This window comes from Nelusetta ayraudi, unplaced genomic scaffold (assembly GCF_046127955.1).
Source record: "Nelusetta ayraudi isolate G7.1 ecotype Tasmania unplaced genomic scaffold, CSIRO-AGI_Nayr_v1 ptg000143l, whole genome shotgun sequence".
Classification (NCBI taxonomy): Eukaryota; Metazoa; Chordata; class Actinopteri; order Tetraodontiformes; family Monacanthidae; genus Nelusetta; species Nelusetta ayraudi.
Genome location: NW_027466193.1, coordinates 316,142 through 343,856, shown reverse-complemented (window position 1 = coordinate 343,856; position 27,715 = coordinate 316,142). Strand labels below are relative to the sequence as shown.

General features: G+C 45.8%; 1 protein-coding gene across 2 annotated transcripts; it reads right to left on the bottom strand.

The window, feature by feature from the left end:
• Positions 1-93: 93 nt before the first annotated feature.
• On the bottom strand, positions 94-27,585 carry neurl1b (neuralized E3 ubiquitin protein ligase 1B). 2 transcript variants are annotated; one of them, XM_076013118.1, is made up of 6 exons: positions 27,339-27,585; positions 7,299-7,549; positions 6,493-6,826; positions 4,137-4,922; positions 1,864-1,989; positions 94-1,084 (listed from the first exon to the last, which is right to left on the bottom strand). In XM_076013118.1, exons 1-6 carry the CDS (start codon positions 27,442-27,444, stop codon positions 837-839), a joined length of 1,851 nt encoding a protein of 616 aa, XP_075869233.1. In that variant the 5' UTR covers positions 27,445-27,585; the 3' UTR covers positions 94-836. The 2 variants fall into 2 exon arrangements, with proteins under 2 accessions (XP_075869233.1, XP_075869234.1); XM_076013119.1 differs by lacking the exon at positions 27,339-27,585 and adding an exon at positions 12,388-12,741.
• Positions 27,586-27,715: the final 130 nt, after the last annotated feature.

Sequence of the window (27,715 nt, the reverse complement as noted above, 5' to 3'; positions counted from 1 at the left end):
AGAGTGAGATTGCCACCCCACGTTGTGCATAATATGTGTGAAACAACAGACCAGAGTGATATCTGAATAAAAAAAAAAAAACAATTAAAAAAAAAAAAAAAACGTTTAATGACTCTTTGGCAAAGTGGTACAATGAATTGACCAATTGGAAGAAAAGCACAAATTAATCACAGTCCACTTTTATTCATCTGACAATGTGCAAAAACCAGATTCTTCACTTTATACGTTCCCACTCCCCCCTCTTCCTCTAATCGGACCAACGAACCGACCACGCACCTCTTCCACTTGCTGCTACAGACTCTGAGTATGTACATGTAGAAAAATGGCTGCACTGGGGCTGTAACCATGGAGACACAACGCGACAGATCTAAGGCACTGGGCTCGGGCGCCGTCGACTACACTTGGCTGAAGCACATTTCGTAAATCAAACAACACAGTGAGGGAGAAAAGACAAAATGTACATGGCTGGCTCTCCGCCCCCCCCCCCCCCAACCCAACCCCACCCAGTTAGCTCAGTGAACACACGTGACATTAAAAATAGACATCACATAGATAAAATAGAAGCTCACAAGCCTTCTCTTATTTCTCTTGTCAAAATAGATGAGCTTGTGTTTGCAGTCTTTGCACAACAACTGGGGTCACCCCCCGCGGGGAGTCTTTTTTTATTTATTTTTTCCACCTTCAGAAAACAGATTCGATAAAAAAAAAAAAAAAAAAAAATAGGCACCATTGTGTCCGAGTTTGGCTCATCTCCAGATAGATTTCCAAGTCCAACCCATCCTGAGGTGGAGAAGACCACCGCGCGCAAGACGCAGTATCTGCTCGCGTGCGGCCCATCACGGCCGATACGTCTTGATGACGTCCTTGATGGGCCTCCTGCAGATGGGACAGCACGCGTTGATCTGCCTCTTGAGCTTCAGCCCGCAGTCGTTGCACAGGCACATGTGGCCGCAGGTGTAGATGACCGTGTCCACCTCCTGGTCGAAGCAGATGGTGCATTCTCCGTTTTTGCCAGCAGGGGGCAGCTCCGGAGCGGGGACCGTAGGAGAGACCGGCGGGCTGAGAGGGGAGCTGGGAGCGGTGACTGAGGCACGGAGAGGAAGGGGAAAAAAAAAAGATTAATAAAGTATAATAATACACAGATTTTAGATGTATAGATTTTTGCTTATAATTTCTTGTGTTTTTTGTGATTTATTTTGTTTTGCACTGCATTTTCTCCAACACATTCCTACAAAATATTACTCACTTTTTACCATATATCAAATATATCAAATTTGTGGAGATGCTCAACATGCAGTTTTTTCCCCCTGATTTCTTTTTTCAACATGTCGTTGGGGTTGTCTTCACTTGTATAAAACAACAATTTAAAATTGCCTTGGCTTAGTTTTGGAGGATCTGTGGGGATCAAATGTCATCGTGATATCATGACTGTTTCGGCAGCCAAGAAATAAGCAGAAGCAGGGAAGTGTGAGGCTGCTTCCTTCCAGGCTGCAACATCTGAAAGCTGTTGAAAGTGTCCGTCTCAATTTTCTGCAGCGCAACGCAATCTTATCAAATGTTGTGTCCAACACGCCGTCCCGCCATCCAAAAACGCTAATGATAATTGAAAAGCACTGAAACTAGATAATTATTGGTTGATTTGAAAGAAGAAGCAGTAGTTGCCAATACTTTTTTTTTTTCCAACCCCCTTTTGGTGGTGATTCATCACCACCAAAAGCAGCTCTGTGCCCCAACTGTGAAGGTATCTCTCAGCATCAGTGAAGCATCTCTGCTGGGACCCGGTCAGAGCCATCTGGTATTTGGACGGCCAACATTTCATTTGGGGCCTTTGAAAAATACATGCATACATATCTGGAAACCTACCAAGAGACGACTCGGAGGCCGAGGAGGATCTGTTGACGCTGAAGGCCAGGTCTGAGTCGCTGTCCTCTGGGCTGCTGCTCTGAGAAGTACTGGAGGACAAGGAGGGGGGGCTGGACTGCAGCGTCCCTGTGTCACAATGACAAACACACCCATGAACATTAATATATACAGTTAGATTCATGCAGTCTGGGAGGAAAAATAATGTCTGGGGGTTAACACAATGCACCCACAACGTTACGGTCTCGTACTTTACGTACCAGACTTCAAATATTAGATTTTATACGTTCTTTTTTGTTGCTGTTGTTTTTCTACAACACAATACGTTCACAAGTAAGTCTGTGGTTTTTAGTTTCGCTAAAGTCGAACATGTCGGAGCTGCTGGGAATTTACGTGGGAGTGGTGGGAGTAGGACAGATAGGTCACAGCTCTAAATTGAACAGCCGTTCAGACAGAAACTACTCAGCCGCATTCCTACAGTCTGGGAACATACAAATTATGTACAGACCCTGGCTGGACTTGGTTAATGGGTAATAATTGGCTATTTTTGTACATTTTTCCTTTTTTTTATATATATAAAGATTGAGATTTTAGGAGCAGACTGTTTGCTTTTATGAAGTTAAAAAAAGAGAGAGAGCCCGATGGCCTTGTCCACAGGTACGCAAGTATTTTTACAGCTTTCTATTTGCACCCTAGCCTTTTATTCAAATGCAAACTATTTTTTTTTTTTTGGTCACGAAAAACATCACTTTCGGGAAACTTCTCTCAGGGTTAGAAAACGGACGTTTCCCTGCTTCTCTTTTTTCGACAGAGTCTTGTCAAAAAACCCCTTTGTTGCTCCAGAAGCAACCGGCGCAACAGCAGCAGCAGGCGGAAGCAACAGACGCGCGTCCAGTTTAATGTTCATCCGCACTCAAACCGCAAGCGAGGACGAGTGAGAGGCGTCACATTCCCGCTTCCTCCGTTTGTTGTTTACATTCCAACTACAGTGTGTGCGTGTGTTTTACATTTCTGATTTACTTCAGACTGCCGATTGGCCAAAGGACCAGAGGGTTTGTGTGAGTTGGATGTTTGTTTTTATATACATGTATATTTAAAACAACACTGCTAAAATAGAACATAAACACAACAGAACAAAAGCAACTGTTGCCCTTCTTTAAAAAATAACCAATCAATTTAAACATATCTGTCCTTCAACAGTGAACTATTCAAGGTGATTTTTGTTGCAACGAGGAGGACCTGATTCATCTCTCGTTCTGCTTCATTCGTTCATACAAATTAGGGATGTTAACAATTAATTGATTATCGATTAATTGTTGCTTAAGAATTTAATAGATTAAATTAGATTACTCGCAATTAAGTGAACATACACGGGTAGTTAATATCATGATAACAGTGTAGTGGCAGGAGAGAGCAATTCACCTGTAGATACTGTGATGGTCGTTTTAAACAACTTTTTTTTTTTTTTTTTTAAAGTTGGAAATGTGACCCATTAGAAGTCAATTTAAAGTCAGAGGATAAATATTTAGGCTGTTTTTACTGTTCTCTAATGTAAAAATGGGTCACATTGGACCCTCAACATTATTTAAGGGTTAAATTATGTGTTCCTTACACATTTTTTTGTTGTGAAATCTAGGTTCTCAGAAAAAATCGCCGCTTTTCAATTAATTGTTAATCGATCGATAAGGTCAATCAACTAACGATTAATGAATGAATCGATAATTTACATCCCTCCTACAAATACAACCAGTTCTAACATCGCGATCAACAGCTGAGCCCAGCTGGCAAGTTGAGACGCCACCAGAAGGAAACTGATCCCGGCAGTTGCACTGCGCCGATCACCATCGTGCAGAATTCCAAACGCTGTCATCGGCACGGAAAACCCGGATGAGTTCATTCGTCAGGTGCTTCTGCACCAGTGTTGGCGAGGAATCTACTACTAAGTAATCCACTACTGTAATCAAACTACTCTTTTAAGATGGTAATTATATCATATTTACTTTATCAAGTAACGATTTCGTTACTTTTCCGAAATCTTCGAATTATTTTAACAATATGGGCTGTGCAAAATGCACCAGAGCTGTACATGAAATGTGCAGTTTGCGTTCAGAGAGCAAACATTCATTCATGTTTGGAATTGCAACGTAATTAGTAATCGATTACTTATGAAACAAAGTAGATAAGGAAGTAACTAGATTACTTTATTAAGGAGTAATCGTTAATAGTAGTTGGATTACTTTTCTGGAGTAATCCCAACAGCACTGTTCCCCACTTACCCAGGATCCTGAGTCTGTTCACGGCCCCGTGCAGGGTGAAGAAGGCCCACAGGACCTGAGAGGAGTCCACGCAGAGCAGGCGGCCGCGTCCCACTCCGTTCACCCCGTGGTGCACCTCCCCGCTGGGCAGCAGCGTGAAGCTGAACACGTCCCCGGGGCAGGGCATGGGGAAGCCGCGGTGCACCACCCAGTACTCCTTGCGGTCCAGGAGGACGTCGGGGTCGGCAGGCAGGTCCCCGGCGTGCAGGCTGGCCGGGTCACATGACGTCAGGCCAAACATCAGGGCTCCAAAGTAGAGCAGCCCCAGGTGGCCCACCTCCACGTATAGAGTCTCGCCCACGCGCAGCGGCCGGTCGCTGAACACCAGAGTCCGGCTGCTGTCCATGAAGTTGATCCAGGCGGCCGAGCGGTCGGCGGAGAGCGTCACGTCGGAGCCGCGGACCGGGTGAAAGTGCAAGTCGTTGTCCAGCGAGGAGGCCGGGAGGCCGCGGCCGCCCCTGGGCACGCTGAATCCAGTGAAAGCAGACGAGGACGGCGTGGCGGCGGTGGTGGCGACGGTGGCGGAGGAGGTGGACGAGGAGTTGGAGGACGAGTTGGAGGACGAGGACGAGCAGCAGGGGATGTAGCTGTTGAGCTGGAGGGTGGCCATCTTGGCGGCGGCCGCCTGGTTGTTCTCCAGCTGATTGTTGCTGTAGTTGGCCGAGTCGTGGCTGCTCTGCAGCAGGTAGGCGCTCAGCCGGGCCGTGCTCAGGCAGCTGGAGCCCACGCTCTCAGCAAACGCACTCTCTGCGGAGGATATTGAAAAACCATCACACGGCTTGGACGGCGTAGCGGTCAAAGTCAGCTCGGGTCAGCTAGTGAGTTTTGTTTGTGCGTGCGTGCGTGGTGGATAACAGCAGTCAGGAGAACGCCTGCGCAAAGTGATAGCAGGAATATGTTGAACAGTAATAAATGTGCAAATTGTACTTTATGTGCATTTTTCTCTCTGATTTACGGTGCTCTTGCAGAACAGCAGTTATTGTGCATCATGGTACCATCGTGTTCCTTTCCGTCTTCATGGCCTGATATGTTTTTTCACCTGATCACATCTCACAGTTGTGCTTTTGTTCACATTCTTATTTTGCTGCTTTTTCCATTGATGATTTTTTTTTTATATCCAGCGTTCAGGTCAAAAATTCAATTCCCTGAACTTCAGTTCAGTCTTGAGTCCAAATGCTCATCTCTTCAGTCATAAATCACTGAGGAGAAGAGCGTCAGTGATTTCAGTGGTCCATGACCAGGTCAAGGCTTCCCAACGAACAATATTCAACTAAACTCTTGTCCAAGTCAGACAGAAGTAAATGTTTGTTCTTGTTCTTGTTTTTGTTTTTTGTTTTGTTTAAATGAAAAATACCACCTGGTTCTGATTTCTTTCTTTTTTTTTTTTTAATATTACTACAGCGTCCACGCTAAATAAGTCTCTTAGATTAGCCACTGTTGGAATACTCAAGACCTCCTTTCACTTTTATCTTGGCTGCAGAGTGAGAAAAAGCTCCCTGGCCACTGAACGGAGTGTCTTCTTCCTTTGTTTTTCGTCTTATTGTAACAATGCGCTCTGTTATTCACAGGAACATCTCTACGTATGGGTATAAACGAGTCGGGCCCTCCTCAAATCCCCCCGGTGACTTCTGATGCATTCCATTATTCCTATTTCTAGGGATGCGGTCGAGTGCGCTGGCCCCCTCAGCAAAGCTCCTGGGATCTGCTGCGTTGACCAAACATGGCCATCGCTCCTGTCAGACCCAAGATAAACACGCCCAGAGGGAAGCACAGGGGGAGCGAGGGGTGATAGAGGAGTAGGGACAGTGACAAAACGCCAGAAAAGTGATACTAGGAGAGTGTCCGGAGTCGCGGCTGGGGTGAGCTGCTGGCAGCTGAGAACCTCGGCAGCGGTTAAACCCTGTTTATCCGTGCGGGGACGCTGGTGTAAACAAGCCCGTTTCTGTCCCAGGATCTTTGATCCGCGGGCCAGAGACTCGGCCCCGCTACCCTTCCTCGTCACTCGGCGCCAGCGCTTTAATCGGCTCATTGTACAGCTGCTCGCTAAACTCTCAGCGCGCCGATAAAATTAGCCCCCCCGCCGGTGTGTTGACACTACGAAAAAAAAAGGGTCTGCGCGGTTTTCGGGGTTGGCAAAACTGAAGCTCGAAGCCGCCGACCCGTCCAGTCCAGGAAACAGCTGCTCGAAAAGGACAGGTTGCGAAATCGCTCCTTCACACTTCCTCTCTCTACTCGCTCAGCTTCTGCTAAAAATCTGCAAAAATCACACGCGAAGTGTTTTTCCGAAAAGGTAGCAGCGAGTCGGAGGATGGCTCACCGAGCAGCGTGACCTCCTGCGTGATCCCGTAGATGTCGACGATGGCCCACAGCGGGCAGCCGATGCTCAGGCCGCAGTGGAAGAGGATGGGCTCGCCGTCGTTGATGCTGTAGAAAACCCTGCCGTGGCGGTCGGCCCAGAAGGACAGCACGTTGTCCTTCAGCGCCAGCCTCTCGGGCAGCGCCTTGGCCCAGTAGCCCGGCCGCGTCACCAGGTCCGGGCAGGCGTACTTGGGGATGTCGGTGGCGACCAGTTCGCTCGGGTCCAGGCTGGTGAAGCCGAAGCGGAGGGCTCCGCTCCAGCCGCTGTGCACGCCGGTCAGGCGGAGGCGCACCTGGAATACAAAGACACCAAAAAAACAAAACAAAAACAGGGATGTAGGATGAGTCCTGTCAGGCCGAGGGGCTGTTTGACTCCATCAGCTGATTGAACAGAGTCCACATCAGCTGACGGCTCAGCTGATTCCACGCTGTAGCCCGCCGGCAAATTTTTCCTCCTACTGCGTGCTATTTACACTTCTTTAACCAGCGACTCTTGCTATGGAAGATTTCCAATCCCATTACCAGTACATTCTTTTACACCCCCGACTATAAATACTAAATCTGTCTAAAAGCAATAGAATTTCTCGCTGGAGTCCAGTTGGCTCTGCTGCTCAAATAAGTGAACTTCACGCCTTGCAGCTTTCCTTGGAGTCCATAAAAGGACAAGGGAAGTCCCAGGACTGGACCCTACAGCCGGATCCAACTGCCGCTGAAGTTTCTCGACAAATTGAAACGGAAGAGAAAATCAACACGGTAGCAACCAACCTTTTCGTAGAGGTGGACGGGCCGGTGGCTGAACGTGATGCCGTTGCAGAAGCTGTTCTTGCGCGTGGCCCGGCGGAGCTGCCCGTCCAGCCGGATGTTCTTGCCCTTGGCGTGCGGATGGAAGCGGGGCGAGTCCACGCTGTCGTTGAGTGGCGCCGGCGCCGAGGTCCTCCGGTCCACGCCGCCGCCATTGTTGGGCAGGGTGTAGTACTGCCTGCTGACCGCAGCCGGCCGTGGCTGCAGGGACGGGTCTGCGGGTACAGAGAACCAAGGCGTCGGTGAATCAACCCGACAGGGTAAAATCAGACAGGAAGGCGGCGGGAACAGGAAATGGCTCCGCGTGAGTCACGTTGAAAGAGTTGCTACTGTCAGCAACACCAGCTGTCGGAAAATAACACAGACTTATCCCCACAGAATAGCTCGTTTGTAAGTGGTGTGCGTGTGTATGTGAGAGAGAGATGGTCCAGAGGTCACAGGTCAGTTATGTAAAGCAGCCCCACAGTACTCCCGTTCTTACTTATTGTGACAGGCCGAAGCCTCTTTGGCCTTCAGCGGAGGCTGCAGCCGCACTAAAGCAACAAACTCCAGCACAATCATCATCACTTTCAACTTGTGATCCACCCAACTGCACCTCTCTTTCAAGTATGACTTAGGACCTTTCGCAAAAAGTCACAGCACTCACGGAGATCACCGTCTTCCACTCTCTACGTATCAGCCCTTACTGGTACTTTTCAGAAAGGTTTTGGTGTATTTGGACCTGCACAACTGCTGTCATGAGATCTCATGAGCATGCGTCCATCTCCTAAGACTTTCCAAAGACTTTGGCAAAGTCCACGTCCAAAACAAACAGGTTCACTTCTGGTGATTTTCATTGCTATGGGCGGATTTTGTCGCTAATATCACACCTCTCCACTGGAGGCGCACACAGACTCATTTTCCTTTTCCTCATCTTCTGACATTTCACATCACCACCACCTTTTACCACTCCCAAAACCTCTACACCTTCCCAACCGTCCATCTACCACCCACCCTCATAACTTGACTCCATTCTGTGACCGCAGCAAGCAGAGTTCCATTCTGTCAGTCTGTAGGCAACAATGAAACTATTTTATCCAAGCAGACTGTCCCATCCAACAATACCTAATCCAAACTAACCTGAGTCAGTCGGCCTCTTCACTGCAAAATCCATCTTAGATATTTAGCAATTGATCGAGGATTGAGGAAAGAGCTTTTTTTTTTTTTTTTTTTTTTACATAATAAGTCCACAACGGATGTGATAAGTCTATTTTGTGAACGAAACGGCCTTGGCCCACAGCATAAACAAACCCTGAATAGGCCCTTTCATTTCTTCAAAGCTATCCTTAAAGGAGGAGAATGAATCACACGTAGGCCTGTGAAGAGATTATCACAACAGGGAGCTTAACTTTGATTTCATCTTTAAAAGGGTCACTGTCCAACTACGGGTTCCCTTCTTGCATCAAAAGGCAAATTAAACAGGGTGACAAATCAAACGAGACCGGCTGATTATTGGGCAATACTTGCACTGTTATTGTTTGGATTTGATATTAAGCTGCAAGTGAGTTGATGGAGTGCAGTTTTTCAGGCGTGGGGAGGTCGTTTTTCCATTCTCCTGGGACACGATTCTGTTTAAATCCACGGTGATCTTAGTGTAAAGACAATAAGTCAGTGAAATGTTCCACAGTACATTTCCTAAATTAGACATTATCTTTGATTGTATTCTAAACTGTGAAGCTGCAGCGTGAACATCTGTAACATGTCAAATGCCTCTACGCCAAGGACGACTTTTACGTAATCCAGCTTTAGAAGGACGAAAGTATACCGTGGTGAAAGTACGCAGAGAAAACTATGTCCAGAGCCGGCTTCACTACAAAAATGCGAGCGCAGACCAAAATGGGCCCAAAGCATTATGGGAGGGAGGCATCGCAGAGGCGGTGAAGTCGTGCAGAAACTCGCGCCACATGTAGCAGAACTAAACTGCATATGAGCAACATCATGAATATTCAAAACAACATTCATTATTCCAACAAATGATTTTCCACCTATTAAACAGGCCAGTCGACAATGACATCACAATGATATCTGGGTTCTGTCAATTTACAATTTACAATTTGCTTCCAACATAAACATCTGGGGACTTTTCTTTTTTTTTTTTTTGCACACGGGCACGCAGCATGAAGCAACGCAAAGCTTTGCCAACGCTTCCACTGGTCTCTGCGGCAGTTGTGCACTTAACATCCTTAATAAAAGAAAGAAAACAAAGCTGCACCCACTGACCAATCAGCTCTGATTGAAAAAAAAAATGGCCTGCTCACTCACTCAAGTGGAAATGGAAGTTTGAGCTAGTTGCCTGAAAAAGAAATGGCCAAAACGTTATGCTAGTTAACCATTAAATTGCAGTTAGCTCTGAGCCTTATTTGAAATAACAAACATCATTTTGCCTGAAGTCGACCTGAATTACCTGAATTGGTCACCCTCACGTTGTTGTTGCCTGCGTCTGTGAGACTGAAGCTATCAGTATCCTGTCCGCATGGTTTTTGAGGAACATTGATTTAAGATGCTATTCACATGTGTAATTAGTGTCATATCCGCTCATGCTTTGAATAAGTTAGCCGCACAGTTGGCTATTCATTGCCAGACCTGTTGCCTACCTCTGGCGGTGGCAGCTGTGGTGTTTGTTTTTTTATTTGAAATTTTCTTTTCGCCCATCTTTTCATACTGCTACAAAAATCAAGTTTTGCTTCTCACACACAAAAGCTCAAGGCATCTGTTCCGTCTTTTTGCCCTTAATTGCCAGACACCATTGCAATTGGAACGACGACTCCATCCGCTTCAAAGGCAACTGTTCGCAGCCCCAGACTGAGTAACCCAGGGTTGGCCAGACGATTTGGTGACAAACCAATTAAACCTGAGAGAAGCTGGAAAATTTGCACGTGCGCCATGTTGCAGGCCACAACGCAGGCGGGCACGAAGCCATCCTCCCTGTTAAGATTTAAAAAAATAATAATAATAAATTTGAGGAAGAAAAATGAACGTCTACTGACGTGTGCATAAAATGTCCAGAGGAAACGTGACATTTCAATCGTTCAAAATGATGGATAACTTTTTAATGCTTTTTTTTCTTTGGGATATTTTTTTCAGTTGTGGTGGCTCAACCATATAAGCTCAGCTGAGTCGTGTTTTTTTTCCACAATCATGATTTTGGATCACAAGGGAAGTCACTGCAGGAGAGTTCTGCATCACTTCACGCATCATCACGGGCAAATATGTGGTGTGGTCTTGACCTAATTCCTTCTTGATGAAATGACTGTTTATTTTGTCCCAACTGCAGGCAGTGTGACAGATGACAGCGCAATTAAGTTGGCTGTGCTGTGAAGGAGAACAGAATTTTATTTATCTGTTTAGTATGCGCAGGTTGCAAAGGGACAATGTAACAGCCGCAATTTTAATACTTACCAAAAAGAAATGCTGTTTGTGTGTTTTGTGACTGCGAGGAAAAGTAGCGAGTTAAGGTTGTTGATACAAGACAGGATGGCGCGGCGGGCTATAAACATGCCAATTTTCAACAACACGCCTTCATATCTCTCCATCTCACAGTGTCCGTAGAAAGAAACTTGCTGGGTGGAGCCCAAAACCGATTAAGAAAATAGCATACGTATTTGGATATAGGACATGAAAATCATAGTGCTGCTTTAATCCCTGCAGGGCTTTTAATGTAAAACGAACACACGCAAGTTGAGGCAGCGGATTAGAGATGCCGCTGCCTCACAAAGCTCAGTCTCAGTATGTCCCTGACCCGTAAGGTTGCGTCACTTACTGGGGAAAACAGAAACACATTGTGTTTAATGCGAGACAACAAAAAACAAGGAAACTGAAAAATAAATATATCACACTTGGAGGAACTGAAATATAAAAATCTTTACGAACAAGGCGACTCTAAACTGTGGCTGAAACTCCTGATGCTTTTGAGTCGATTTCACTCTCTTTTGTCATGTGTTTTTGTCAGTGAATGTTAAGGACATTAAGCCTCAGCTGCTTCACATGATGTAATGGTCAGTGGCGGCCAGCAAAGTGACTCAGCGAACCTATAAAAACCCCATTTTCCGATGTGTTGCACACATCTCCAACAGCCATAATGAAAGTCACACACTGCGAGCAGGGCTCCCGCTCCACTGAAGGGACCTGCTCTCGGTCCAGAAGCCTCAGTCATCTGGCTCTGGTGGGAAAAAAAAAAAAAAAACAACAACCTCGTTCTGGCTCGGAGGGGATCTGTTTGGGGCAGTGGAGCGTCACGCAATAAATCACAGCGAGTCGAGGAGCTGATTTGGGTGCATCGATAACTGATATCTGCAAGAGCTGAAGGGCTGATTTTTGCAAAAACAAAAAAAGTGACATCAAATTGTTAAAAAAAAAATTAATTTCTAATAATTTGTTGTAAGAACATTTCACTGGCAATAATTTTGATATCTTGGTATGTTACATTTAAATGCAAATGGCTTAACATTGTTCAAGTTTTTATGGCCTTTCAACGCCAACGTGCAAGTGACCCTCAGCAGTGAGATTCGAAATGGTAAATTGAGATTGTACACACAGAGGAGGAATATATTGTTTCCCACTTTACCGCGATGATTCTGATTGACTTCAAGAACAGGGCGCTGCTGAAATAATGAACGAGTGTGATTTCACTTGGCCCCAAGTGTGCAGGTTCTGACGAAGCCGCTCTGCAAACCACAACTTCAGCCAGCTTTTGGAGATCAATTTCGCTTTTCTTACAAGAAAAAAAAAAAAAAAAAAAAAAAAGCCCACAAATCATAAAGCGTGCATCATTATACAGACTGGCGGCTTGATGCCCGTAGCCGGACTCGCTCTCGGGGAATCGCGCGGGGCTCCCCAGCGGTGGCGTCTGCCAGTCGTGGTCCAGGAATCGGAACGAGCCATGTGCGGCCACCGGGACGCCGCGTCCCTATACCTTACCGAGCGCTGAGCTCGCGCACGTCGTGGCCAAAAACCACCGGCGAGACAAATCACGTTCATGATTGACCATGACACGATTCGCGAGCGCGCGCCTCACCTATGAGAGGTTTAGGTGTCGTATTCCCCATGACGGTGTCCAGAGGTCGCACGCGCCGGCTGAGAAGTTAATCCCGATTGGCTTTGTGTCTCTGTCCATCCGTGTGTCCTCGCTCGCGCTGAGCGTCTCCGGCGGGAACGTTGCTTCAGCGTGCGTTTGTCGGTGGCTGGTTCCGCCAACTGCTCCTATTTAATGTCAAAGCCCCCTTCCCTCGCTCGCTCGCTGCTGCGACAGGCAGGCGGGTAGACAGACACACACCCCCTACCCACTCTCCAGCCAGCCTCTCCTCCTCCTGTCTTTCTATAGTGGAGGCTCCCACTCCTGCTTTAAAGACACAGCATGCAGGAGACCCTCGTCACACCCCCATCACCCTCCCTCTCCTCTCCTCTCCTCTCCTCCTCTCTCCTCCAGAGCATCACAGAGACACTGGAAGGGACTTGTTCAATTATTGAGAGTCGGCGATGAAGGTCAGTCGGTCGGTTGGTCGCACTCCACGTCCGGAAACGAGGTAGACGGATTCTATTATGTTTTTTAGTCCCTCTCTAGTATCGGAGGTCAGGATGGATGCCAGATCATTGATGTTAATCTAGCGACAGACAGCCTCATCCTGGGGAAGTCATCGCCTCTTTAATCATACGTATTGGACACGGCACATAAGTGGCAGACACTTGATGAAAGTCCGAGCGCCATATGAGGAAATCCCCTCGTTTTTCCCACCCTATCCTCTTGCCCTCCCACAGCCTTGACTTTTCTGGGCTCCTCTCAAGCTGTTTCCTGCCTTCTGACCACAGTGGCTCTCTGAGGAATCACGGGGCCTGCAGGGCTTTTAGGGGGACCGAGGCCGTAGGAGGGAAGGGAGTGTTTCTCCCAGTGTAGAGATTTGAGCTGCGTTCACACCAAACCCAACGTTGTGATTTTTTTTTTGGTGAGATCTATTGTGGTCCAGCTGTGATGTTTGTCGACGACACGATGAACTACAGGGAGTGGACTGTCGTGTCGGTCTTCTGTTGCGTTAGTTATGCCAGGACGCCTCTCTCCACTCCTGTAGCATAATCATGCCTGCTTTCTAGCGCAGGCTCATGTTTGTGTGTGAATGCAGCCTTAGAGAGGCCCGAGGCTCCTCAACAGCTGCACATCATGTTCCAAGGAAAGACTGTTGGTAAGACATAAAAATGTACAAAATCCTAAATTGCTTTTTTTTTTTTCCTTCTGGTGTCCGTGCAAAGTAGCTAATTGGAACCAACAAGACAGAGGTTTAGCCCACTTTCCCCCTACTTCTTGTTGTTGTTCTTCTTCTTCTTCTTCGTATTCAGGTTAACTAAACAGACTTGATCCGTATTGCTGACAGAAAAAGCAGTCGAGGCCTCACGGGCTAAATCTCTTTGAGGACAAGCTTGCCCCCGTGAAACGTGGCATTCGGGCCGACTAAATATAACTCAAAAACAAAAGCATTTGTTTCTACCTCTTCAATGCTGTTTGTTTTAGCAGGATATGGTAGCTCCTTATACGAGTCCTGGATGAATGGTGTTTGGGGTGAAGCAAAGTAGAAGTTAAAAAAAAAAAAAAAAAAAAAAAATCAAACACACACACACACACACCCAGAGAGAGAAAGATCTGCTATGGCGAAGGAGATTAACAGAGGAAGTGAGTGTGAGCCTGCGATGGAGTCTGCAATCAAGCTCTGCCTGTAAACACGGCGGTGCTCCAGTAACAAGTGCCGCTTCGCCCTGATTCCTGCATTACTGCTACACTATGGAGCTTAATGAACGGCGTAGTGATTGCCAGAGCTGAATTAGTTCCAAATTCAAGGAAGTGTGATTTTCTGGATAGTTTTTTCAGTGCAATCACTGGAGAAGCCGACTGCAGATGCATTAAAACACTTCAGAGAGACGTCGAAGGAAGTTTTCAACATTTCTGCTAAGACTCTTTTTTTTTTTTCTTCTTCTTTTTTTTGCAACCTTTGCCCGAGGAGAGCGACAGCGAAAGGATTGTTTCCAGTAAACGGTACCCAGAATGACATCTGCTAATGTTCAAGTGACAAAAAAAAAAAGCCCCCGTAGTGGTCAGGCGGCTTCGCGGATCGTCGCCGTCACTGTCACGGAGATTCTCCGCCGAGAGAGAGAGAGAGAGAGAGAGAGAGAGAGAGAGAGAGTTTGTGGAGGGAGGACAAAAATCAAAACACGCCGCAGTCAAGGCGGTACGAGTCCCCATTTCTAGCAAACAACTGCGGTTGGTTTCCCGAGGCGTGACCGCAAACATTGCCCGGCCTTACCCCGTGCGTCTCATCTGGTCATGTAGCGGCGGAAACAAGTGGCGATGCTGCGGCGGTGACAAGACGCAGCAATTAAATTAACAGAGTTAATTGGGTTAAACGCTGAGCGCAGGAAGAGTTTGGTTACTTATAAACAAGACCGGGTGTTGACGCAAGCTCCATGCGTTGCAAAGGCTTTCTAAAATATGTACTTTTTTTGTTTTTTGCGCCGCATACACTCTGACGGTAAGGACAAATGAAAGGCGCATCTGGATGCACTTGTCCGCTTGAGGCTTTTGGCTTTCTTTGCAGCTGACAGCGAGAGTTGCACAGTGCTTGGATGGGATTTTTATCCACTTCAAAATGCAACCAACTAAGAGGTTTACTGGGGGGAAAAAAAAGGAGAGAAAAAAAAGCTCAGGGACACAGATATTTTCCTGACTACTTTAAGACAAGTAATGTACAACGAGCTGACAAACACTTGAATCGACTCTGACTTTGAGTTTCCCAGTTTGGTCTGATCCGGTGAGTCGGGTTGTGTTGAGGGCTCGACAGTTCGCTCGCACGCATTTACAATTCCTCCGCCATCACGGCAGTTCCAGGGGGTGCGGGGGGGCGTGCACGGTGTGCCGAAGTCTAGTGCTCTCTGCACGGGTCACCAAGAGAGCCCATCCATGTATCATCAGTCAGCAGACCGCGCAGCGACATTTCACTTTGGTGCACATCAACTGTGTGTAAACAGTGAAATGTGAAGCGACACAGTTTTTCGCGAGAATGTGTTGGTGGTCCCCCTCCGTAGTCCGCCAGAGCTTTAATAACAAGATGTCCTCAGTCTTGGCTCTCACCCCTGGACACTGTTAACATAGATATGTCAGCCTGATTACTCCAGCAGAGGCAAAGATGCCTTCGGAAGTTCTTGCGGGCACTGACGGAGTAAAAGAGCCTTGATTGTCGGCACAACTTGACTTCAACGGAATGGACTCAGACACTGTTAAACTACAGAAAAGAGGACGACGTAGCTGGCCAATGTTCAAATTCAGTTCAATTATTCAGTTTAACATGTGAAAATACTCCAAAATGTGATGATTTTATGCTGACAACATTGGTTAAAGAAAAACTGGACATTGTGCTGTACTAAAGCAACATTTCTGGTATGTGTGATTGGATGCAAAGAAAAATTCTTGACTTTGAAATGGTCCGTACTGTTCTGCTTAAGGCTATGGATGATCTCCACTGCGAAGATTTAACAAGGACCCTTATAGAGATTAGTTATTTCCAGGGAAAGAGGGCAAGCATGCCTTGTTTTCCCATTGAATCGCGGGCCACAGCAGAGCCCTGGAGCAGCGCAGCCATTGCTCCTTGGAAGGCAACGTGTTAGACTTGAAGCGTTCAAATCTTGGTACTCACAAGTAATGAGAAGAAAAAAAAAAGGGAAAAAGCAGCAGATGGCTGTTTGTGTGCGGCGGTCTCAGTATCAGGGGAGGGCTGCTCTCCAAACCTCAGTCACTGATCTAATGGATGAAGTGAGTCATACCCACCTTCAGTATGAAAACGACCATCTCCATCAAACACACATGGGCCGAGCACAAAGAGTGGCTTTCATAAAACAATGTTTTTCTGGTTTTCCTGGTCATCCCCTCTTTGTGCGAGCGCTGCGCTCCACTCTGGCGCTTTGACATCTGTTTTCAATGTTGCGCTCCTGTCTTTTCATTAGAGCCACTCTTAGCAGGCCATCGGAGTCGAGCACCTGCTTTATCGGAAAACCGCAATCAGAGTTAAACCATTATCAGAGTCATTGCATCATTAAAAAGTCCCTCTTTTAAATGATAAAACCCAAACTGATTTCGGCCTGCGCTGCATTTGCCTTCAATTTGAACCTTTTTTTTTAATTTTATTTTATTAGGAACTCTTGCCATGTGCTAGGTGCCCTGACAGACTGTTCTCATTTCCACAAACCTCAGATCATGAGACGGCCCGGCTGTGGCAGTCTCGTGCAGACAAAATGCATGCATGCTCGATTTCACTTCTGCAATTCCTGATTTCAGTAAATTAGAAACACCGCTGTGAATTGAATCACCGGCAACGGGGGGAAAACAAAGCAGTTGCCATTGCCATGACAGCCACGCAATAAACTGACAATGGGGGTCAAACATATAAGTGGCATTTACCCCATCATTAATGGATGCAGGTTTTAGTAGTTTGCTCTGTGATTCAGACTAATAATCAAAATACTTCAGATATTTACCTGTTCGGAACTGCAAGCTGAGAAGTGCTTAAATTAGACCAAACCCATAATCTCCTGCCTGTCAAACCATTCCACCTCCCATGCAGAGCGCTGCCTTTTTAGAGCCTCTCTCAGCTATTAATTAGGTGAGATACCGCAGGGAAAATTGTGTGATTTATTCACGCATTGCATTTTGAATAAGGAACATTTCGCAGCGTGTAGTCGTGCTGCAACTTCGTTGCGAAAACAAAACAAAACAAAAAAAAAAAAAATGTTCTGTGCTCACCAGTTTTTTTGTTGGTTTTCAATATTATTTTATGACCTTTCAGCTGGAAAGAGTTTTGCTCAGTCGCTATCCAACTGCACATTTGCACAATAAAGCTGAGAACGCTCAGATGCTGAGGAAGGCTGAGGTTTGAAAAGGCAGTAAGTAAAATTTTGATTGCATGCAAATGTGTTTTCACTGCGAGCGATAAAAGTGATAAGGTTGAGAATACACATGCAAAATGCAGAATTTTTTTATTCAATTTCAGTGTCAGTGGATTCCTTGAACTGTTACATGCTGGCCCCTTGAAGTAAATGATAACCAGCAGAGATGTGAAGTTGTAATGGGAGGGACTCCTGGTCCATTTTCCATTGTCAGAGTCTAAATCATGACATTATGTAACGTGTCAGCCAATGACATTACCCGACCCCTGTAATACTAAGACAATGGAAACAGGCGGCAGTTATGTGAACATCTTCACTGCTGCTGCTGCTGCTGCTGCTGCTTCTGCTGCTGTTTGGTGTTTTAAGGCATGCGTAACTGTCAATAAATCATTGTTGCACATTAAAAAAAAAAAAAATGTCTAGTTTGTGGTGGCTGGACATGAAACGTTGACATGGCTCCACTAAAATGTTGTTTTAGGCCTCTCCGTCAGTGGGAGACGTGCTAAAAATGGCCCTTCAATGCATTTAACCAGATGCACAGACAGTGCTCTTCCTCCATCTGTTCTATTGTCTCGGTGTTCTCTGTGATGAGGGGCGGATGCACCACCGAAGGAGATGCAGGAAACACTCTTGGCCTAGAGCTGGAACCGCCAACTTTTTTTTTGCCTTTTGTGTGTAGTGGCTTGTGATGCACGTGCAACTTTTGGTCTGAGGCCTAATGAAGGTGTTTCCTGAAGCATACATCTCAATTTTTCTAACTTTATTACGATTTTGATCCAAATATCTTTTGTTTTATGGTACAAGGCCTGTGGTCTCAACGGCAGCTAATAACAAATGTGCTTATTGTAAAGATTGAAGAGCTTATATAAGACATTTATTTAGCCAGTCATTTCAAGGGTTTAGGAAAACATCTCTGCAGCGTTTTTCTGAAATGTACGAAGCAAATCTAGTTTTCTTAATTATTCAAAAGGGGACAAAGATGAAAGAGAACCCTAAAAAGGCCTAATAGTGAGCCGTGTGCTTGCAATAAAGTGAGGGTTTTTTGTGGTATATGTGGGACGTGGGACAGATGTTGTTGACTCATAGCTTTTTACTGCTGCGCCACAATCCTGTGCCACAGTCACACTAATCCTCTCAAGCGCATGCAAGCTAAAGCTGTGATTTTTTTTTTTTTTTTTGCAGCATCTGAAAAATGACAACAACAAACCCACACTTAAGTTAATCCTGATTGAACCAGTTACTTTATTGGATTTTTTTTTCAATGTTTAAAGACAAATCGGCGACAGAGCAAAGAAGGCCTTGTCTGAATGCGGTGATCAGCTCCCAAAACTGTAAAGTCGTGATTGTATTGCCCTGACGTATCATAAGAGATGGGTCAATGGCAATTTCATGTCTGAAAGTGCGGTTCGTAAACAGTAGCTTTCATCGCTAGCCCTACATTTAAGATTCAATTTCCCCGTATTCTCCCATGCAGGAAGCAACAACGGCTCAGTGTCTCCTGAGGACAACCTGCAACCTTCTCCTCGACTGTGACTCTGGTGGTGGTCGGTCACTTCAGTTTGTCCTCCCTCTTGAGCAACAAGTCGAACATTCACTCCAAGGTGCTCTCTTACCTCACATGGACATCTTGAAAAGCATCAATATGAACTATTTTCAGCTAGTCAGTGTGACCTTGCCTACCAGAGTGGAAAGTCTTGGTAGCTACAAAAACATGCAAGGCATTGCCGGTCCTGCAGCGTTGAAGATGCTGCAATAGTTTCACAATAGATGTTGCAATGGTTTTTTTTTTTTAAGTTTGGGACTGAACGTTTCCTTATTAATAAGAATTTTCAACGTACCCGACTGGCTCTTGGCTCGCCATCGGGTGGAAATGCTCGACAGCGCGAAGGAAAACCTCCCCAGAGAGATATCATGAACTCTCCCATCTTGGTATTATGCAAATTACATTTGACAAGTCTTTTCATCTTGTCTGTTATGTTAGCATCAATTTTAAAAAATACAAGAGTCATGAATCTGATATATGTTTTAAGAACTGCACGCAGGTTTGGGAACATTTTTGAGCCTTTAAATCAGAACTTTTCAGTTTATCACAAATAAAAACCACGTTGTTGGAGCAATTCCGTTTTTTGAGGTAGAGCCAATGTTCCTGAGAAGTGTGTGTTTTCCATTACGCCATACAGTGAAATAGTGTTCGGGATGTTTTCTTATCCATGCTCACATGCAGAAGCAGTTATTTTTTTCTTCTCTGTCATTGACTTTGTCCGTATTCCTCAAATTATATTCCAAATAAAACTACCAACACAGTCAATACGTTAAACCTCATTTGGTGCTTTTCCACAATCAAACATTAACAGATCTGAGAATTCCCTGCACGTTGCTAGAAGTAGCCGTGTTCACACGCGGCTGGTGCCCTTGGCGACGCAATCCTTGACCGCAGAGGTTCTCGCCAACCGGGAGAAGGTCTCGGTGGGGTGATGACACCGGATACTTTGGTTATAATTACCCCCGAGCAGTTACTAAAAAAGACATTGTGGCCCACTTTTGACAACAAGCTCAGAACAACCCCGGTCGTAAAACACTCGAGTGTCTCGAAATGAAGTTCAAGAACAACAGCCAACACCTGCGCTTGCTACATACTTACTGTTAGTGCGCTCTTGTTTTTTTGTCTCACGGTCTCCAAAGGACGGAGCACACAAAGCAGAGCTCAGGGCTCCAGGTAATATGTTACATAATTGTATATTTTCTTCCAGACCCCTTTCCATTACTCTGGTCGTCAGGCACACAAGGACACAACCGCTCAGCCTGCTGCCGCTCTACTCTTCGGCTCTCGCTTTTCCTACCACCTCTTTCCTCTCGCGTCCACGGAAATGTTATTACACGATTTACTGGCATGTGAGAGTTTTTTGTGTCTTTTTCTCTCTCCAAAATCATTTTATCTTAAGGTTAGATTCTTATTACTTTCATGAAATTCCCACCACCAAATTCAGCTTCAGCAACTCAGAAATGAGCTTGTGACAAACTGAACAAACCGACACAAAGCCCTTCCTGTTCTCTTGTTCATCATGATCAAGGTCATTCCAAGACCCTTCGGGGGGGGATTCAAGTCAAGTCTCTCACTGTCGAGCTCTGCGTACATGAGTCACTCATGTGAGCTGACATAATGCCCGTCTGAGCCACCGGCAGTGACGTGAGGTCAGCAAATTACGCGGCATTCTTTTTTTGATTGCGGCTTGCAGCCCCTTTTTTTTTTTTTCCTTTGACTTTAATGACGCTGTTGTTCGACCTCGTGAATTATGCCAACAGTTATTTCCTTTATCTTGGAACAGGGGTGAAGTGAGGTTGTGATCAACCCTGTGCTTGTCCCCGCTGATCCAGCCACCTGCTCCTGACTAGTCCAGGTGCATTGTGCTCCTTCGCCAAGCAACCCACAGTTGCATCACAGATTCCAGCCCCATCACGTCTTTCTGTATTGGGTTTCTACATTGTGGACACACTGACAAACCACCCAGGGATAATCTTTCACAGCCTCCAAGCTGGATTCCTTATCTATTCTCCTCATCCTGACGGCTGAATACGCAATTAATCTGACACTGCGCCAAAAAATAAATAAAAATGTTTTTCATTTCATTTTCAAGGTGCCCCTGGTCCGGCCGCAACAGCCGCAATGCCTCCAGCCATGGACACCGACTAGTCCCCTTGCCTGAAGTTCTGCAGCTGCACAGTGACGCCAAATGCACTACAGTAGAACACACCACTTGACATTGCACAATGGTTCCTCTTAAGTGGGGCCTCTAGTCCCAAACAAAACCTTTAGTTTCCTGACATGAAGCGCCTGATGTGGCGCAAATGCACAGCCAGAATCAGGACGTGCAGCAGAAAGAGTCGCACGAAGTTTCCACAACAGAGCGGGCTGAGCTTCGCAATTTGCATTTGATTGTGTTTGACTGCTAGAAGATGTGACAGGCAGCTCCACCACAAAATTGCTCTCCAATGACCAAAACCCGGAGACGGTTCCGACTTCTCTGCCCACAGTGGGCTGTCACAGCGAGGAACGCGAGGACGGGTCATGTTAGCAACCGCAGGAAAGGCTGCTTCGTGGCAGCTTCACAGCATCACTCTGAATTCAGCTTTGATCATTCCACCAAGCTTGAGCACTCGCCTCCCTCGTTCCAATTGGTTTCAGATTTACAAGCTACATCTCAAATACTGCAAAAGTTCTGACGTATGCCAAGGTCTCTGTGCATGTTGTCGTGGTATTATTATTGCTTCTTTTTTACCATCATGTGATGATTCCAAGTTTGAAATTTATTTTTACAAAGTCAGAGTTTCAAAACTACTAATGTGTTCAAGGCTCCTTCAAGCCAACACTGGTATTACTATTTTATCATTGTTAGTATACTACAATTATTATTTCATGACATTTAAAACCTGTTTGCCCCTCAGCTTCTGTCCTGTTTCCTTTTCGCATCTTCCTCATCTCCCTGTGCTATTGCAGGGCAAAGCAGCGTCATTAAGTGTTTTGCGCGGAAGGGAGAGGCTCTCTGTCTTTCTCGGCTGACCCGGTGGATATATTTGAAAAAGATAAAATCCTGTTGCTTTGGATCTCCAGGGAAACAGCTGCCATGCAAATCTGGTTCCCATGGAGCAGCCAGTAGCTGAGGTGCGTACACACTCTGCTTGGACCAGACGGCCTTCACTGGGCAGCACCAAGCATATTCTTCCAACTGCCTGTAGTTGAAGCAATCACTGTCAAAAATTAATTGCCATCAACGATGAATAACCAAATTGTCCTGGTTTCGCTACTCAAGAACATGTAAACTCCATCATCCTAATAATGCTTAATAATGTTTAATCGCTGGCGCTCACATATGGGATGTTTTGACAAAAGAAAAAGTCAATACGTATTCCAATCAATTCAAAAAAAAAAAAAAAAACTGGCTGGACTTTGACTCAAAGAAATAAATGATGTTCATCTACACACACTTTCAGGCCTTCCAGCTGCAATTGTGCCGGTAAGCAGAAACAGGACAGGGCCCCTTTCTGTTGTTCTATGATTCAGATCAGCTTGTGTTGGCTGACCCTTACAGTTCAGTTGGAGTCCAGCACCTAAGTAAACATAATCATTTATTTTATTAAATAAAAAATAGGTCCAAAAAAAGAAAACTCAAAAAGATTATTTTTTTGTTTTATTTTCTCCTCTGCCTAGATGGGTGGTTGATGAGGTTGTGGCATTCTCATTTATTCAGAGTCATGTGTTTGAGCAAAATGATCCAGAAATGGTTCCAACTTGACACGTTCATTGCAATCATAAAAAAAAAGTTGGAACTTAAAAGTTTCCATCACTATTGCATGAAACAAACAATATATTTTATTTCATGGAGTTATTTTCGGCCAACGCTGTGGTGTGGTGGTTAGCACTGTCACCTCACAGCAGAAGGGTCGCGGGTTCGACCCCTGAGCCCCTAGTGAGGTTCTTTCAGAGTTCTCTAGCTTCCTTCTACAGTTGAAAGACATGCGTGTGAGGCAAAATGGGAATTGGGAATGTGTGAGTGTGAATAGTTGTCTGTCTTTGTGTGTTTTCACGAAGACAGCTGGGATGGGCTGCAGCAAACCCCTGCAACCCTGAGTGCATTAGAAAGTAGGTATAGAAGACGGAAGAATGGTTCTTGCAAAATTGACCTAAACACGTAGTTCCTGTCCAGAAAATTCACTACGTCCAAGTCTGATATTGCGACCTAACTGTTGTAAAACCGTCCTGCGAAACTCGACACGTAACACTTGAATTCAGATCAAACGGAATTTTCCTTCTCTTGGAAGATAAATGGGAAACAGTGTGGAATGACTCCCATGGCATTCGTCGTGCAAAGGACAAACACTCCCGCGAAGATACAAAAAAATATACACATTTCTAGGTGGTGAAAGACTTTAATCTGACAATGTGGTGACGTGCGGTTTCCCAGCAAAGGGACATCAAATCTAAATTCCTCTGCTGTCCTGAACGTAGCGAACTTGGTATGTGTTGCACTGCACACTATCTGCTATCTGAGGGGTTTGTAGACGGACGGCATACCAGACATGAAAGGCGGCTGTCACGGGGAGCCGTGAGCCTATGGGAGGCTCGGTAAGCCGATACTTGCGGGACACTTGGAAATGTTAGCATGTACAGTATGCAGCCAATACATTTAAACAGGTAAACAACTGTGGCACGGCAGCAGGTAGCGATTACAGCAGCCGAGATCCGTCGTCACGGAGCTGAAAGTGGAAACTGGCGGTGCCGTAAGCTCCCCCACCGTTACGTAACTCGGCCGTTTGACTTGTGCACGGAAGGGAAACACCGGGGTCAATTTCACAGACACTCGCTTCACCTTTGGCACTTTGACGCTGCTGAGTGTTTCCGCCCATTGGTGCCCCTGTTCCTGCTTGCCCGCGGCCCCCTCGCTGCCATCAATGCAAACACCACCACGACCCTTTTGTTTGAGACCCCAGTCCCCTTTGAACGCGAGTCCTCAAGTCTTTATTTATCTTACTCGCTATTTTTCTTTCCCCTCTCCTTAGGGCTAATCTCGCTCCTTCCCATTCCCTGAGCCCTCTTTCCTCTCTCCCTCGCTCCCTTGTCATGACATTGGCCTGTGACACGTGTGGGAAACTTCTGCGGGGGCCTCTTGCTTCAAGAAGGACACTGATATACTGAGAGTGCTGGGTGAAGGGAGCTATTTTTGGAACTTGTAAATATGAGAACTTCCTCTCCTAAAGTCTATCTCCATCCCAGCGGATCAGTGACAACAAGAAGCAATACCGAGGTGGAATTAAAGCGCGTCCATCGATGTTCCAGGCGCGGCTTCCTCCGTCGTCTCTTTATGGAGGCCGAGTCAAGAGTACGTGAGAACATGCAACATGCAACGATGCCCTGTTTTGCACAGGCCCTTTCCATTACACATATCTGAGGGTTATAAAAACAGAGATGGCAAAGAATTTATTGCAGTCTGCCACAATCAGCAATTGTCCTTCCGGTTTCCATAACCTTTGGTTGTGAGCACAGTGAAAGTGGTGAGACGAGGAAAGTGGAGAGGAAACATTTCTGGGAATGAAACTTCACAGAAGGAAGCAGAAGAGCGACATAGGGAATTATCTGCGGACCTCTGCCAGTCTTCTGCACACACCAGTTCCAATTAAAAGACCTCAAACCTGCTTGTTTTTCTGGTGAGGGGACGATGGAGAGCGATTTATTTCTGTTGCATGACAGTCTTGCCACAAAACAACATTGCTTCAGGTAGGCTTTAGGGGACTTCATTCTTGGCTACTCAAAGACATTTGAAGGTGTCCCGAACAAAGTTGAATACCTAGGACTCCTTCAATCATTTTCAGAAGTGGAGAAGATTTTTTGGGACGACGGGTTAAACTTATTTTAGCAACCAAATAACAGAAGTTTAGTCACCTCCGACTCGCCAAGCAAAGACCATGATGACCTGGACGACCGAGAACCTACAGACACGGTCTCATGTGATTACAGAGCTTGAACAGTCAGAATATTGAGATCACAAATTGTTCAACAGCCAAAACTTAGGTGGTCTGAACTTTAGCTCCAATGTGCTCGGAGAATTTCATTTGAAACGGATGATGAATGTTTCAGCACTCGAGGGGTAATCAGTGCAAATGATGAGAAGAAGACAGCATTGCTGCTAAAACCATCACGTGCCTCGTTTTTTATCCTGTCTTTGACATGAGGAAAGAAAACACGCCCTGAAACATACATGTGCCGAGATTCACACAGGAAGGTGGTCTTGAATAGTTAAGAAGGTGCTTAATAATTAACAGCCTCCTCTTGCAGCCCCCCCCCCCTTCAAAAAGCTGCCGTCATGTTGGCTTTTATTCTGCCTCCAGTTCTGCATAGGAGGATATGAAGGAAGTGCTGTTCTGCCCCAGAGCAGGTAAAACTAGAACTATGTATAAAACGATCGACAGGACCAGGCTGATGTAAAGTCAACATGCAGTCGGTATTCGAGGGAACTAAAATAAAACTGTTAGTGTGGATATAAACAGACAGTAGTTATTTATATTTATGGGAGGGTGTTGACACAGGACACGATGTGGGACACTGTGTACAATGTCACGGTTCTCCTGTGCAAGATTTACAAGTTCTGTAAAACTAATAAGTATACCTAAAACAATAAAAAATAAAATTAAAAAAATGATGAAAAAAGTGTTGCTTTACACTGCACGTGATCTTGGCAGTTTGCAACAAGGGACGTTTTATTTTTTTTTACTGCTTTCGCAACTGTGACCCTTTCAAATCTTGGTTTAACGGTCAAAACATGGCCTGTGGCTAATTCCAGTGACAGATAAAACAAAGATGACAGGAGGAGCAGAAGAAGAAGGAGGAGGAGTGTCGCGTTGGGACAGTACTGCACTGTCACTTTGGACTGGTCCCACTCCGTAAGACTCAGCAGCATGGTGTCTTCTGCTGACTTCATGGCAGAAAGGAGTCCGACAACACCGACACTGAGCCTCCTTCAAAAAGAAGAGCCGCCTGGAGCGTCAAATATAGGAGCAGATCCCAGCTGACGTTACACAACCACACCTGTTGCTCGAGGACATGGGACATGTGTCACCGATTCTACGAAGGAAAAAAAAAACAAAAACAGTGCAACCATCACTCTGGCACCGCGGGGCATCACCGCACATTTGAACAATGGCTGTTTAAAAAAAGAAACAAAGCTCATTGTGATCTAAAGCAGGGCCATACAATAATGGGGATCAGTGAACTCATCATGGAGGCGGTCAAAGTAGGAACATGACCTAACCTCCACAGCACGCCAACCACCGCGGCGTTATTTTTAGAAAGTGGCGCCATCTAGTGACGCATACTGGTATGCACAGAACAATCTGTTCAAAAATATTTTCATTTTTTTTGAGCCGTCCCTTGAAATTAACTAGAGCTTAGAATTAGTTTTTTTTTAGCAAGCCCAATCGGATCTCCCTATAGCCACACTTTGCCACATCCAGACACACTAGTGAACCCCAAATGAAGCACCATTCTCAGGCACACAACCAACAAGATTCATCTAACTCCATGTTGAAAATAATAATCACACACACTGTCACCTTGTGAAATGTTTGGGTAATTTATTCTGGGACTCTTGGAAAGATTTCTCAAGGACTCCTTGGATTCCTCGGATCCCGCTGTGATAACCACTGTCATCACAAATCCCTGCTTGTCAAAACAGATACTTGCCGCCGCCGGAGCTATTTTGTATTGCACAAGGTGCCTCCCTTGATACCGAACTCAGAAAATACACTGTTTTCCGGCTTTATGACTTTTGCACAAGGTTACGGCGGGGAAACAAAGCCATTGCAATCCACCACAATCTGCATCACCACAATCCCTTTGATTACTAACACAGTGGATGGTGGTAGTGATGTCAGAGAGGGCTATTAGCTATTTATGAACAAACACAACAAAGTGGATGAATGGGGGAGGAGGAATACAAATAAAGAAAGGAAGCGGCAGATCATGAGGGATCGCCAGATCGGAGGTCTGAAAACATGCTGAAAGTGTTTATCTTTTCGCCTTGATTACATTGTTACACCGACTTCCTTTCCTTTTCTCACAAAACACTCTGGCCGACGTCCCATCGTGTCGCAGGAGTCTGGGAAAGCTGTGACATCACCGCAAGGCCTTGGTGAACCTCAGTCACAAAGGGACCAGACTGGGCGAGGATGAGTGACAGGCATTTCCTGCCGAGGGCTGAACCTATAAATCTGAACGTTAACTGATATCAGATGTTGTACAGAGGACCGTTCAAATGCTGTTTCCTGTTCAGAATGTGCCCTTAATCGTGCAATTCATCACAGCAGCAGACAAACTAATTGTGCCGTTTATATTTGAGTCTGCTCGAGACACAATGCCTTTTTGTGCACATATGCTCAGCCTGCCGCACCAGAGGAGCGGCTCAGAGCAAGCTACACCCTTGACTTTGACTTTTGGAAGTAGCAAAAACACAAAGCAGGATTTAGAAAACAAGTAGCTATGGAGAAAGTGTGTCTTACCGTCTGTGCTGCTGTCAAGATTATTTTCCTTGTGGGAAAGAGGAAATTCGCACAAGCCAAAGGAAATGCAAGAGCTCAACTGGTTTGTTCCTAAGTTGTTTCCCATAGCTCAGGGGAAATGTTCAACGTTTACCGAAGCAGGGTTTGTTTGTAGTGTTCTGATGTTCTGGAGTTCCAGTGTCCTGGTGTTCCGTTCTCTCTTCAGTGACGGGCGGCAGCAAACGTCTCGTATTTAACGCGTGAGCAGACTCCCGCCTGAAATTTGAAGACGAGTAAACACAAGCACGTGGCCCCGTCACCGCGACCAATAAAACCGCACCTGGGCTCATCGCGGCGTGGACACGTGAGTAAACGGTCGTGCGCGTGCGGTGGGCGGG

Excerpts from the sequence above, each read along its gene's own strand:
- neurl1b (XM_076013118.1), bottom strand. The coding sequence starts at position 27,444 with ATGGGAAACAACTTAGGAACAAACCAGTTGAGCTCTTGCATTTCCTTT. Across the intron at positions 7,550-27,338 it reads TCTTGACAGCAGCACAGACG|ACCCGTCCCTGCAGCCACGG; the intron begins GTAAGACACACT and ends CTGTACCCGCAG. Across the intron at positions 1,990-4,136 it reads GAACAGACTCAGGATCCTGG|GGACGCTGCAGTCCAGCCCC; the intron begins GTAAGTGGGGAA and ends ATTGTGACACAG.